The sequence below is a fragment of the Vulpes lagopus genome, chromosome 7 (assembly GCF_018345385.1).
Source record: "Vulpes lagopus strain Blue_001 chromosome 7, ASM1834538v1, whole genome shotgun sequence".
Lineage (NCBI taxonomy): Eukaryota > Metazoa > Chordata > Mammalia > Carnivora > Canidae > Vulpes > Vulpes lagopus.
The window spans coordinates 79081156-79095752 of record NC_054830.1 but is presented as its reverse complement, the minus strand read 5'-3'; the positions used below and the strand labels follow the sequence as shown (position 1 = coordinate 79095752).

At 46.0% G+C, this 14597-nt stretch overlaps 1 protein-coding gene across 8 annotated transcripts; it reads right to left on the bottom strand.

Moving 5' to 3' along the window:
• Positions 1–1114: 1114 nt before the first annotated feature.
• ZBTB5 (zinc finger and BTB domain containing 5) lies at positions 1115–13609 on the bottom strand. Of its 8 annotated transcripts, none has more exons than XM_041762689.1 (5): positions 13086–13609; positions 12370–12489; positions 11534–11811; positions 4124–4179; positions 1115–3476 (listed from the first exon to the last, which is right to left on the bottom strand). In XM_041762689.1, the coding sequence occupies exon 5, from the start codon at positions 3470–3472 to the stop codon at positions 1439–1441; it is 2034 nt and encodes a 677-aa protein (XP_041618623.1). In that variant the 5' UTR covers positions 3473–3476; positions 4124–4179; positions 11534–11811; positions 12370–12489; positions 13086–13609; the 3' UTR covers positions 1115–1438. The 8 variants fall into 8 exon arrangements, with proteins under 8 accessions (XP_041618623.1, XP_041618626.1, XP_041618628.1 ...); XM_041762692.1 differs by having other exon boundaries at positions 11534–11715; XM_041762694.1 differs by lacking the exon at positions 13086–13609 and adding an exon at positions 12910–13055.
• Positions 13610–14597: the final 988 nt, after the last annotated feature.

Below are 14597 nucleotides of genomic sequence, written 5' to 3'. Positions count from 1 at the left end.
TAAACTCACTTCATGAGCTCCACAGAAACCTGTCCCCCTGGATGCACACTAGCCAGGGCTCAGCCTAGCGCAGGTGCCACCAACAGCCCTGAGGTGCAGGTGGGGCTGGAGAAGCGGGGGGAGGGGGGGGCACCCACAGAGACCCCAGACAGTGGCCCAACTGTCTCCTCTAATGGTCTCAGGTGCTACTTGGTGACTTCCATGCTCTAGGCTGCCCAGCTTTCTTAAAGTCTGGAAAATATTTATCTGGGAACACCGTTACTACGTTTGGATTTTAAACAATTTAAAACATTCAGTCTTGGGTTGGAGCCACAACGATAAAAGTTCATGGTCTAGAATTTAAAACTATAGTATATAAAAGGGATAAACCCATGGTGGAGAGAGGTTAACATTATTTTTGGTTAGTTTGCAACAAAAACAGAAATGCAGTCCTGGAAAAGATGCCAGGCAGGGCAGGAGAGTGCGGAGAAGCAAAGCAGAGAACAGGCTTGTGACCAGGTGAAATGTGTCAGGCAGGACTGGCCCCCAAAGCCTGGATGGATGCACCATGAAAGATCCCACAAAACAGGACTCCACATCATTAGAACAAAGACACACACTAGCTCTTTTCTGACTTCCAAACATGGAACTGTAACATATGTAATACAAGTTGGTTAAAATACTGCTAAAACAGCACAAACAGAAACAATACCTTACTTGCCACTCCCTACAGTACATACTCCATTTACAACTTTGTTTTTAAAACCAGGAATAACTGTTAAAACATCTATCCAGCAGTGATGTTTTCAAAAGTATGTACACCTAACAGTCCGGAGAATGCTTGCTCTGGACCCAGTGTCAGCACCATCAAAGTGCAGCGTCTGTGACTGCAGTTGAGACAAAAATGAAAAATACAGTACTTTCTGAGGCCTAGGACTAGCTCATGATACACTTTAAAGCATTTGTGGCGGGCAGGCATGTCCTCAAGGGCCTTCCTTGCAGACAGGCACAAGATCGCCACCGGTTACACATAAGTGCGTTTTGCATCACTGTACAAGTATATAATATTCCCTTCAGAGGATATAGGAAATTTAATTAAATGCTTCACAGAGTGTTACAAAAATTGCTAAAAAAGTTTTTTTGCACTTCAATTTTTAATTTTTAAATGTGCCACTTTTAACACCATCAATTACAAACTACTTTCTGACTGTATTACTCAACCCTAAGGAAGAACTGGGTTTTGGGGACTGCATCCCTCTCTAAAAGTGTGCATTTCACTCAGAAACGCAGCAGCAGCACAAGTGCTACACCTATTAATTCTCCACTTACTAGTCACTGGAATTTGCACGCGCCACTGGGGGGGCCCGAAGCCTCAAGCCCAATGGCATTAACCTCCAACCAGAAGAGATGTTCGCTTCGGTCCAACAACTGGTTTCAGCGCAATCTCCAGAGGTTGGGGTTAGAGCAAAGTGCTGGGAAGATTGCTGCTCTGCCAGCGCAGGCAGGTAGTCTTTGAATGTTTATACAGGTGGCTGGACTGACTGAACCTCTTGCCACATTTGAGGCAGGCGTAGGGTTTTTCACCTGTGTGAACACGGATGTGCTTCTTGCAATCTGTCAAGGTCAGAAAAGTCTTGCAGCAGATTTTGCAGGCATACTTGCGAGCCCCCTCTACCACCAAGACGTTGTGCTCTGACAAGGCCTTCTTGCACTTGGACAGGACGTCAGCAGACGCCCTGGTCAACTGCGGAGGGCCAGGCTGCGAGGGATGGCCATTTTCGAATGAGGATGTGGCCGCATTCATCATTAGCTGGGAACTGGCAGAGTTTTCTGGGATCTGAGAGCTCCTGACAGAAGTTACAACCGGCATTTTGGGAGCTATGCGTCGGTAGTATGGGAAGTTACTGGCTCCTCCTCTCGGGGAGCCCATCATTACCCTGGAAAAGGAGGAGTGGAGGCCCAAACCAGACCTGGAGAAGTCCATCCCAAACTGCTCTCCTCCTTGGTAGCCTGACGTCTGCACACATGGCAGGCCCATCACTTCCTGCATAGGCCTGACAAAATGGGAGTCTGCTGGCTCACTGAACGGGTTCTCCACGTGAGAGCCGGGGGCCGAGGAGGGCCCGCCTGCAGGCCCAGCCTCTGGACTCAACAAATACGGGGCCTCGCCCTCCAGCCTACAGTCACTAGTAGTGTTTGGGATATTATCATCATTGTTCTGATTTGCACTGAAGTTACTTCCTCTGCTCTTGTTAAGAAAATTTGAAATGCTAAAAGTGGATTTATGTTCTAGGTTGTTTGTGACTTCCAAAATATGGATGTCACCGACCCTGTCAGTGCTAGACTGGGGATCTGAAAAACTCCGATCACTGCTTTCAGGGCTGAGGTCTATCTTCTCGGCACTGACCACAACCCCTTCCACTTCCACAGATTCGCTGCCTTCTGCTTGTGAGGTCACATCACTCACTTCATCCTGAGGCTCAGGAGAGCTCAGAGGCTCAGATTTAACCACCACTCTCATGTGTTCCTTCTCACCAAGGCCAACCTCGGGATTTTCACACTGAAAACCACTTTTCTCAGTTGCAGCTTCCTGCTCAAAACTAGTCTCAACCTGAGTTGCACGGGAGGCCATAGACAACTGGGCCATGTTGCCCGCAGTATTGTCAGACTGGCTGGGCACTTGGGCATCTTCTTGAGCACCAAAAGACTGGTCAAACATGATGGCACTGTCTTCCTGGTTGTCAGTCATTCCGTCGCCCTTAGGGTTATCCACAATTTTCAGGGAATCGGGTGAAAAGAACTCCTCCCGAGAATGAACTCCTGACGGCCCGTTCTCTGGCGTGACATCAGCAATGGCAGACTCGTCCATGGTGGGTCGGAGGCGCTGTCTGGCCCGCTCCTCCGCAGACTGCTTGCGCTTATGAAGGCGTCTCATGGGGAAGGGTGTCCGCTGGTCCAGGGTACTGCGCATCGAAGAACTCATGGGGGCCGGCTGCTCCTCGCCACTCTGGCTGGCATTGAGGGCTGAGCTCACGATGCTCAGCCCCAGCTGCTGCAGCATAAAGGAGCGCTGCATGCGGGCACTCTGCTCCTGGACGCGCTCACTGGGGGGTGACATGGGCAGCGTCCTTGTCGTTAAGTAATGTTTACAAGCTTTAACAACAGAGTTCAAATGCAGGTGAGAGGCTGCCAATAAGACATCCATAACATTGCTCTCCCCCAGCATGAGGGTGGAGGTGTACATCATGTCAATCAGTGCAGCAAAGGCCTCCGCTGTCACCACCTCGCTATCCAACTGGATCATGTTCATGGTCTGATCTCCCTCTGCCACTGAGAACAGGGCTCGGAAATGCGTGCTGCATGCTGCCAGTACAGAGCGGTGGGCTTTAAAATGTCTGTTCCCCACTACGATGACACAATCACAGAGCTGCCCGTGAAGTCTCTGGTAGTTCAGCTGCTGGAAGATCTGTTCAAAGTGTCCAGGGAAATCCATGATCCTATAGAAAAAACAAAGAAAGTGTTAAGACTTAGAAAAGCTGATATCAAAGTTGGAGCACAGAGGGTGTGATGAAAAGAGATGTGGACAGCCAAGCTTGGACCTTTTAAAGCTTTTGGGTTTTTTGATGATGGGCACAGTCTAAAAACCTGTCAAATAGGGATCCCTGGGTGGCGCAGCGGTTTAGCGCCTGCCTTTGGCCCAGGGTGCAATCCTGGAGACCCGGGATCGAATCCCACATCGGGCTCCCGGTGCATGGAGCCTGCTTCTCCATCTGCCTGTGTCTCTGCCTCTCTCTCTCTCTCTCTGTCTGTGACTATCATAAATAAATAAAAATAAAAAAAAAAAACCTGCCAAATAAAGAGCAAATGCCAATTCAGCTAGCAATCCTGGAACAATGTACACATGTGGGATCAGCCACTGGCTGTTTACAGACTCCCCTTCACTCTGCATACGACCCACTTTTAACACTCATGTTAGAAAAGATCAATGTGTAAGTGATAAAATAGCTATCCCATAGAAGATAATTAGAATTCTGTACTCCTGACAACAGTGAATAAGCTCCATGAAATTCCAATCTTGTGAGGGAGACAAACCAGTATTAGTAGGTAAGATTTCCAGCTACAGATGATGCACACATGCATTTACCCTCACTAAAAGGACACAAAAGTTTCTGGATTTGCTGTTGCTTGAAAAGTAGAATCCTACAAGGAAAAGAACAGGAGAGAAGTATCAGTAGCATTCTGGAAGCTGGTGAGCACGTAAATGAGTGCTAACTGATTCAGCATGCCCAGAGTGCTAAATCCTAAACTGGCAATGGCTGAAACCACCTGACTTCCATATAAGCCGCCCACCTACCCAAAAGCTCAGGAACTGGCTGCAGAAGTGCCAGGGGAAGCAGACTAAAAGGGGATGCCAAGACAGGAGGATTGTCTGGAAGTCTATCTAACAAAAAAAATAATCTACTGGAAGGTCTAGGAGAGCTCTTATATGCTGAGCTTAAGGACCTACTTGCCCCAAATGGTGACTGTGCTGAGGAAGCAAAGAGAAAGGTTTTTTTTTCTTCTTCTGTTTTTTACTTCTATAGTGACAAGCTAGGTGCTGATTTATCCACCTAACATGATGGTACATAAAGCGGACTGAGATAATTTACAAATAGGAAATCAGACTGCTATTAGAAAAGGAGAAAGATAGCCAGAAAGCCAGTGATACTACCTGAGACAAGAGGCAACAAAGTGATCTGGTCAATATAAGGACAACCCACAACTGATTTATATTTCATGTTCTTTATAAAAACTATTCGCTTGAAATAAGGCAATGTGTAAAGCAGATGTATTATCCAAGATGGCTGGCCACATTAAGCTCACCCATCCTTCACACTCTCTTACAATGTGACATTGACCCTCCTTTCACCAAGAGGTGGGGCCTGTGTTCATTCCCCTTGAAGCCAGGCAAATCTGACTGGCAGAAATTACCCTCTGCGACTTGGTCATAAAAGGCAATGTAGCCTTCGGCGGTTCTTTCTGGCTTGCTCTTGGAACCCAGCCACCGTGCTGTGCGGAAGCCTCCCTGAAGGTTAGCTGACAGCACTCACTCCCAGACATGAGTATGCCTTCAAGGTGACTTCAGCCCCAGTTATGGTCTGACTTCAACCCCATGACAAACCCTAAGAAAGAATCACCTAGCTGAACCCAGTCAACCCCTAGAACTGTTAGAGATAAAATTTTTATTTCAAGCCATTAAGTTTGCAAGTGATTTGTTACATGGCAAGAATTAACTGGAACAATGTGAAACTTGTTAACATCTCCTCACAAATCAACATTCAAATACTATCTCCAAGTAACGCTTTTTTTTTTTGGTCTGCCTACTATGTCTTTGGGGGAAATCACTTTTCACCCATTCTTAATGTGTGTGGTGTAGATCAGACTGCCTCAAACCTCTGAGTTCCAGGAGTGAACAAATAATCCATGGAGACCTGGCCCCATGACTACAGTGATTGTCAGAGATGGATATGTGACCCAAGCCATGCCAATTAGAGTCTGCATTGGGATTCTCTTCACCAGCCGGCAAGTTATAAAATAGATGTAAGACTAGCACTGATGATGGTCATTTTTGCCTGCCTGAGAAGGAAGCCAACACAAAAGAAAGCAGTACCCAAAACAATATCCTGATGACATCAAGACCCTGGGACAGCCATGACTGTAGGTGGCATCACCTAGGATTTCCTATTTCATGAGCCAATGAATTCCCCTTTTATCTTAACCTACTTTATGTTGGATCTGTCGCATAGTCAAACATGAGATTTAAAACATAATTTCAGGAGCATCTGGGGGCTCAGTTGGTTAAGTGTCTGCCTTTAGCTCAAGTGAGGCTCTCAGAGTGTTGGGATCAAGCCATGCATGAGGCTCTCTGCTCATTGGGGAGCCTGCTTCTCCCTCGCCCTTTCCCTCTGCCTGTTGCTCTGCCTACTTGTGCTCGTGCTCTCTGTCAAATAAATCTAAAAAAAAAAAACTTTCAGGAAAATCTAAATAACATGGCTTTCTTAAAACCTTTTTGGATCTAGAAGGAGTAGTTAAAAAAAAATTCAGTTAGTTTGGGAGATATAAAATTTATTACTCTCAGCTCTGATGGAAGAGTCATGAATCAAGATCATGGTTATTCAAAATTCCCAAGCAACCAGAGCAAACCCAGAGGTCCAATAATATAAAAGCGATAAAAAGAGCTCATGTTGAAAAGATAGTTTTACTGAAAGCTGATATCTAAAGCCTTCAAACCAAGGAAAAAAACTTTAGGTCTCTTTAAAAGATTTCAAAATATGACAATATGATTCTATGTTGGAGGAGATATAGCAAGTACTTTACCAATTTATAACTCTTAACAAGTGTACACTACAATATTTGTTATCTGCATGAACAGATTTTTATTAATTTCCAAACTAAATATAATTAAGAAAATACACTTATACCACTGCTCATTACATTAACATGAATAATCAAGAGCTGTTTTCTCAATAGATTTACTTTCCTAATAATGCTTTACTTAGACTAATAAAAAAGTTCATTTGTGTTCTAAGAGAACAAACCAATTAATACCACATTTTAAACTATTTGACTTATCTATTGACCTACCCATATGCTTTTTCAATAATATACTTACTTCATAAGGACAAGTACACCCACACTCAAATATCATCTAACACCATATTGAGTGATTTGCTGCCTGTGTGCCAGGCAGGACCTGCAAAATTGCCACTTGCAGGAAGTGTCTTAACATTCTAAGGAATTCTTAACATTCAATATCCCTAATCTAGGTAAGACCCTAGCAGAAAAAAATAATCAAACAACTTTTCCTCCACTTTTAAAGGTGATACAAAAATAAATGTAAGAGAACAAAACTAGACAAGATCCCAGACAAGCAGCCTAGGACTTTTGACAGGACTCCAAGTCCTGGAGCCCTAGAACATTCACCCATTGTTCTGATTTGACTAAGTGGAGGGAGGGAATGTTTGGAACTAGGTGGGCACACAGGTGCCCAGTGTTAACCCCAGAACGTGACCTGTCAGCTTGACTAATTTTATAATCTGTTTCTGCTCTGCCAGGGCTGGCTCAGAAACTGGACAGATTAGATCTATTAAAAAAGAAATCTATCAATGACTAAAAAGTGAGCATGACTGGAGAACACAAACTAGAGCCAGATCTCTTATCATCTCACCCCACCCTCAACTCTCCCAGCTTTGCCACCTTCTTTTCCAGTTCAAAATTCCTGGGGATTGGCTGACCTAAAACTTCATGGTTCAGTTTGAGTAAGAAAAGGTATTAGTGCCCTATTTATTATATTCCTAACTGCAAACTCAAAATGCTGTTTGTACTAAAACAGCTTTTTGAGGGCAGGGACTGCATTTTCTCTCTCCCTCCCAAGATTCCTGATACACAGCTCAGTAAATTATGTGTTGAAAGAGCGTTGACTGTATACAGATGAAATATAATATCATATTACTCAACAGTCATTTTCCTGAGAGTCCCAATTATCTCTAAAATCAGCCAAAACCCAGAAAGTCTCAGAATATCCCAAATAAACATCAAAGCCTCCATATTAAAGATTTCCTCATAGGAAAGTCCCTCAAGTGTTCACAGTCTTTTAACAAACAAAATTCAAGCTTTTCTAGTTTCCTAACTGAAGATGAGCAACAGCAATTCTAGAATGAGGACAAGAGGCGGCTGCACACTGACAGCTGCAAAAAAGACAACAGCTGACCCACTAAGGGAGAAAAGTGGCCTAGCAACTTGGGAGCCATGTACTGGAGGGGCTATACAACCCTAGAGATTGCAACAGCCCATGAAGGCCCCTGTGTATTTGGTATACAAATCCATTCATATGATGTTTTGAAGTGCTTGCTTCGTTCAAGGTTAAGTGCTATAGAACAGAGATTTATATGGCATAGTCCTGTCATAGGTGCTTAGTGGAAACAAGACATATACAAACAACCATATTATCAAATGGAAAGTATTATCATACTTAGGTGCCACCTAAGAGATGAAGTGTGCTTGCTGACTCAAAGAAGGCAAAAGGTTATTTCCAGCTTCTTGGTGGCCCTGACAACAGAGCTAGGTACACATTTGCATTTGGATAAAGTGAGATGTAAAATACATTCCAAGCAGAGGTAAAAGTGGGGAGAGGTTTGAGGTGGGGAAGGCAGTGTATCTTTTTTTTTTTTTTTTTTTTTTTTAATTTATGATAGTCACACACACACAGAGAGAGAGAGAGGCAGAGACATAGGCAGAGGGAGAAGCAGGCTCCATGTACCGGGAGCCCAACGTGGGATTCAATCCCGGGTTTCCAGGATCGCGCCCTGGGCCAAAGGCAGGTGCTAAACTGCTGCGCCACCCAGGGATCCCAGAGGCAGTATATCTATTCTGGCTGCAGGAAAGGTAGGTATTGGATAGTGAATGCTCAAAACTGATATTAATGAACACCACACATCATCAGGAAAGTTAACAAAGAGGCATATAATTTTGAACTAAGGACTGTCACCACTTTTCTGGTAACTTTCGTAAAAAAAAATATTTTAATTCTATTTTTTAAAGCCTCAGTATGGTATCAGCCAAGGTTCTTGGCTGCAGCAACAGAAACTGTTTGTAGCTAACCGGAGCATAAAAGTAAGCTGCTAAAAAAACTGATGAGAAGGCTGGACAGCTTAGCTTGAACTGGGCAGCACGAACAATCTGGCCAGAATGCTGTCTCTGTGTGTGCTGGACTCAGCCACTTCTACGAGAATGCCGTCACTACAGGAGACTGAATCTCCCCTTCATTATTGTTAGTTCCAATTCTTGAATACATGTCTTTTTTAACATGAGATGCAATGTAAAATACATTTGAAGTAATTGTGCTGCATACTAAAATGCAATGTTGTTGCAAGGAAAAATACTTGTGCGATTTCTAGTTGTAAGTTGAACTAACTGCTTTTTTTCATGGAACACCATTATAACTTGGAAGGACAATGACAAGCTATGGTTATTCAGACTTGAGTATTTGCCAGACACTTTTGCAAAGATGAATGAAATCCGTTTGTCATTTCAAGGAAAACCACTTATAGTATTTGTTGCCTATGATAAAATTTGAGCTTTCACGTAAAAATTGTAATTTTGGAAAATTTATATATGTCATTAGGAGTTTCACAGCTTCCCAATGCTCAAACGCACTGAGGTCATCGGTGATATTAATGGAATGTGATTTTTTTTTTACATTATAAATGCACCAACATTTGGAAGATCTGCATAACCCAGTGAATCAGTAATGTTCCAAATGACCAGTGTTATAAACTGTGATATTAAAAAATAAGTTATGAGGACGCCTGAGTGGCTCAGCGATTGAGCGTCTGCCTTTGGCTCAGGGCATGATCGCAGAGTTCTGGGATCGAGTCCATCAGGCCCCTTGCATGAAGCCTGCTTCTCCTCCATCTGCCTATGTCTCTGCCTCTCTCTGTCTCTCATGAATAAATAAATAAAATCTTAAAATAAAATAAAAAATGTTATGGATTTAAAAAAATGCATTCAAGTGCAAGATACAAACTAATGTATTTCAATGTAACAGAATATGATGCTTGTTGACTTTATGGTTTCAGATTACACACTGCAACTAATCAACCACTTAAGAAAATATCATTTGCTGAGCTCTGTTTATAGTATCAGCAAAGAATATCCAAAGTTATTTGAAGAAGCTACTAAAATACTTTTCCTTTTCCAAGTACATGTTTGTGTGATGATGGATTTTTCTTGATATATTTTAATCAAGATTATATCACAACAAATTGAATACAAAAGCAGGTATGAGAATCCACCCGACCTCTACAAAATTAAAGAGATTTCCAAAGAAATGTAAATCAGTACCAACCTGAGCATCCTGGTGCCCAGATCTTGGTTTCAAGTATCATTTTCTAACAAAAGGAATGAGTACTCTTTGGAGAAATGGTGGATTCTAGGACTGGGGCAGTAAATACACAAGTTAAGCCTGCAGTATCTTACAGTGTCAGGAAGTAAGGAAATGCTTCAAACAAACAAACTGATAATGAGAGTATGTGAAAGGGACATGGGACCCAACCAGAGAAAGAGTTCCCAAAGGCCAAAATTGGAACAATTTAGCAAAAATATAAATAAGACAGTATTGGATTATACTCCAAATATATAAAATAAATACCCATAGATCCATACTGAGATAGACAATTGCTTACATAAATAAATGGGAGAGAAGAGTCAAATCTCCTAGGCAGAAAAATTCCAAGTAAATTATGTAGATCCTCTACCCTCAAAGACGTGGAACATAACTTCCCACTCCTTGATGTGAGTGAGCTGTGCATAGTGACTTCCTTCCAGGGTACAGTACAATATGCCTATTATATTACAATAAAGTCAGTACTCCAACACAATTCCTAATCTGTTTGAGCTGTCAGAAAGATAAATCAAAGCTTTTAGCAAATATATGTATAACTAATCAAATGAAAGGTACCCCCCAAATTGGACCTTGAGATGAAAAGCCACTATTCAGTGATGAATATGATGAAAACAACTGTAAGAGCAGCAATTCACTCAGAAACAGCTGGTCTTTTAGCATATGACAAGTTTACTTCATACTCAGACAAAAGGTGCAGTGTCGTGTTACATTCCAGCCCACCTGCTACACTAACAAAATTTGGCCCCTACTATTCAATGTCCGTATTTTGAGAAATGTTAAGTGCAGTAAAAGAGAAATATATGCTTAAACCTGGCAGAGGAAAAAAGTACTTGTTTACCACAGATTTACATTAAAAAAAAATACAAGTTGAAAGCTAACATAGACTCAGTAGCTTAAATTTTTCTTTTCCTTTCCCAAGGAAAAATTGAGGCAGATTCAAGATTCTGTGTCAGCACTACATCAGGCTTTGTCATGTCTCACTGTACATAAGATATTTTTAAGCCTTACCCACACAGAAGAATTACAATCCACTATAATTCATGCTAAGTACTTTATTTTTTTTATATTTTAAAAATTTATTATTATTATTTTTTAGGGGAGGGAGGGGCAGAGGGAGAGAGAGAATCTTAAGCAGGCTCCATGCCCAGTGCAGAGCCCGACCTGGGGCTCAATCTTACAACTCTAAGCCAGTGACCTGAGCCGAAATCATGAGCTGGACAATAACTGACCCACCTAGGTGCCCCAATGCTAAGTACTTTAAATATTAAAACGTTTGCGTGCATTTTGTATTAAAGTGATTTTTTAAATTGGCTTCAGCTTGTGATAGTCTTGCAACAAAGTCTTTTTCAATAGCACTGACCTCTAAATTAAGGAAAACATCCTACTCTAAGATGCTTTTCTGCCCAATCTTAGCACATTCAGCATTTTGTTAGATACCGCAATTAACCAGAATACAGCTTGCCAGTATGCCCCGCTATGTTTTGACACAATTTTTAGAACAAAAAAGGTAAATCAAAAAACAAGTTTACTTCAGAACTCTAAAAAAGTCCTGGTTCATTTATTCAGCAAAACACAAGGGCCCAGAACAAGTCCCCAACCAGTCAGTCTTACCTGGCAGGTCACCAAGTTGGCTGTGGCCACTAAGCCAATCTTCCCAAGTTTGCTGGGATTTCCAGCAGGAGTTAATGAAGCAGTAAGGGCAGGCTTTCCCTTGGTTTGGGGGCTGTTCTCTAAAATTATTTCTTCTCTCCCCACCACCTCTGCTCTTTTAGTTTGCTGCCAACAACCCTCACCTGGGAAATCGGAAGATTTCAGCAAAGGAAAAGCAAGTTCTCTAGAAGAGGACTAGGCAGGCGGCATCCCCTGTGAATTACCTAAGGCACAAGAGTCTGTACAAGGATAACAAGTCATCAGTGACTAAGGCACTGCATTCTCTTCAACCTCTAAACACCCCAATATAGGGGATGCCTGGGTTGCTCAGCGGTTTAGCGCTGCCTTCAGCCCAGCGCCTGATCCTGGAGAACCGGGATCGAGTCCTACGTCGGGCTCCCTGCAGGGAGCCTGCTTCTCCCTCTACCTGTGTGTGTCTCTCTCTCTCATGAATACATAAAATCTTATTTAAAAAAAAAAAAAAACAATATACATAACTAATATCTTCTACTTAACTACAACTGAAAAGTCTATTAACGTATTTGGGGAAAAGTTTCGTTTCAAATCTTGAAGGCGAACAGTTCCTTCTGGTCGTTCACATTAACCAGAACCGGAGCATATTCCTTAGTAATCAAGACTTTACTGTCTTCCCTAAAAATTTTCCTCCGAATAAATATTCAGGATTTTTCTCCTATAAAGAACTAAGCTTCTTACAGCAGCCTCCGCCAGGCCGGAATGCAGACTGACTCTGTAACAACCTTTTTTTTTTTTTTTTTTTGAAGGGAAAAAAAACTAACCTTCAAGCCCCCTTGATTCAATGTTAGCATTCCCGTACAAATCTGTCCTCCAAACAACGGGAGGAGGGGGAACGGCCGTCCTTAACCACTGCATCCCCCAAAGCTCCTATAACACGAAGCCTGGAAAAAAGTGGATATTCAGTAAATGCCCAGAAACAGTTTAGTCCTCAGATAACAAGCTGGGGCATTCCAGAAGACTGGCTCCACCCCTCCAGGGTCAACGGCCGGTCCCCGATTCCAGACCGCTTCGGCCTGGCTCGCGTGAAAGGAAACCTCGACGCTCACAGACCCAGGCGGAGGGCGGCGGAGCCACCCGGCCCCCTCCCGCAGGGCGGCAGACACTCGGCGACCCCGCCAGCCTGTAGGTCCCGGGCCTTGCCCACCCCATGCCGGCCACCAACGTCGCCCGCCCGCGGATCCGTCGGGGAAGCGCCCCCGCCCCGCCCGGCAGACAGCCTGGCGTCGGGACCTGGGGGACGCCTGCGCAGAAGAACCCGCCTCCCACCCGCCTGGCCCCTCGGCTCCGAAGGGTAACAATACCCCTTCAGAAAGGCAGGCGGGGGGGCGGGGGGGGCACCCGTACGCGTCTGCGCGCGCCCCGACGCCTAGGCGCGAGCCGGCTCGCGCCGCCCGCCGGGCTCTTCTGGAGCCCAACGGTCTCCACGTGAGCGCGCCCGCGCGCTCCACCACCGCCGGTGCTGACAGGGTCGCCTCACCTGAGCCGGGCTCCGCCCCCCTGCTCGCTGGAGGAGGCGGTGACCCTTCTCCGATCCGACCTGACAGTACCGGAGGAGGCGGGAACGTCCAGGCCGGCGTCTCCGCGATGGGATTTCCTCCCTCTTCCGCCTACCCCGCCTCTCGTCCCCCGGCTCCTTCAGTCCGTTCGCCGCCGCACTCTGAGAACACCGCGGCGGCGGCCGACAGTAAACGGAAGTGACGTCCGCGAGCGAGCCTACTCCGCTCCATTCTTCCTCCCACCGGCCGTGCTGCAGCCAATGAGAAGGGGAGGGGGCGGGCCCGGACCCGGAGGACAGCCAATCGGCGCGCGGAGCCCGGAGGAATTTACTCGGCCCCCCGCAACACCGGCCAATCCACGGCTCCGGGAGCTCGCTGTGTTTACTACCGACCGAATCCGTGAGCTCCGTGGCCAATCACCGTTTGCCTTACAACACGTAAAACTGTTATCAAACGCCTTCTAAGGCGGGATTTATCCCTAAGCGGCTCTAGGTTTGGACTGCAGGGAAGAGACTGTGGGCTGCAGCCAATGAAGAGCCGTTACGGTTGAGGTAAGCGGGTTTTCCGCCTAATTGTGCCAATCGCAGCGGCGGCTGCCCGAGGTCCGCGCGAGCCGCGAGGCCAGTCCGCGGGGGAGCGGGTCCCACCATTGGCCGGACCCGAAGGATTACCCCACCCTCGCGGCGTCTGGCCCGTGCGTGGCCGCCCGCTCCTCCCTTGCAGCCAGAGCCCTCTGCGGAGCCCCTACCCGCAGTGGGCGGGAGGTTGGGCCCCTCCCCTCTCGTAGACTTCGGGAGAAATAACGTAGTCCTTGAATTAGGTCAAACCCAGGCTAAAAACGCGGAACCAAAAATACCGTCGGTCCGACAGCACTTGGGTGCGATGCCGCCCTAAGTCGCTGAGCCGGCGGGTCCCGGCGGCTGCATCTCCGGCGCGGGCGCCGGAGGAGTCCGGCGGGGCTGCCGGCGCCGACTCGCCCTGCGCTCCGCCCTCCGATACGGGTCGGGTACACCTGCCAGCTCCAGAACCGCCGTGGAAGGCCCGCGCACGTACGTGGGACGCCGCCAGAGCTGGCTCCGGGGCGGCTGCCGGGCTCCCAGGTGGCTCCCGATCTCCCTGGGGCACGCTCGGACGCAGAGCCCGAGAGCCTCCCGGGAGCGCCGGGCCCTGGGCGGGGAGGAAGCCCTCCTGCCCCCGGTGAAGAGAAGCGGGCGGGTAAGGGGCCTGCCGGCGGAGCTGTCCGGGAGCTGTGCGAGCCCCGGGAGACAAAGGCGGGCTGGGGATCGCCGCTGGAGTCTTCTCGGGGTGAGGTGGGGGTAAGAGGGAGACTTTAAAAAAATGGAACACCGCATTTCTTCAGAACGAAATGCCTGAATATCGTTACAGCTGATCCATCCATTCCGACGTTACAGGTTGGAAAAGCTGCCCTTTGGATTTATGTCTTTAAAGACTCAATGAAGTCGGCTGGCAAATTCTTTTCATTAAGATTGCCT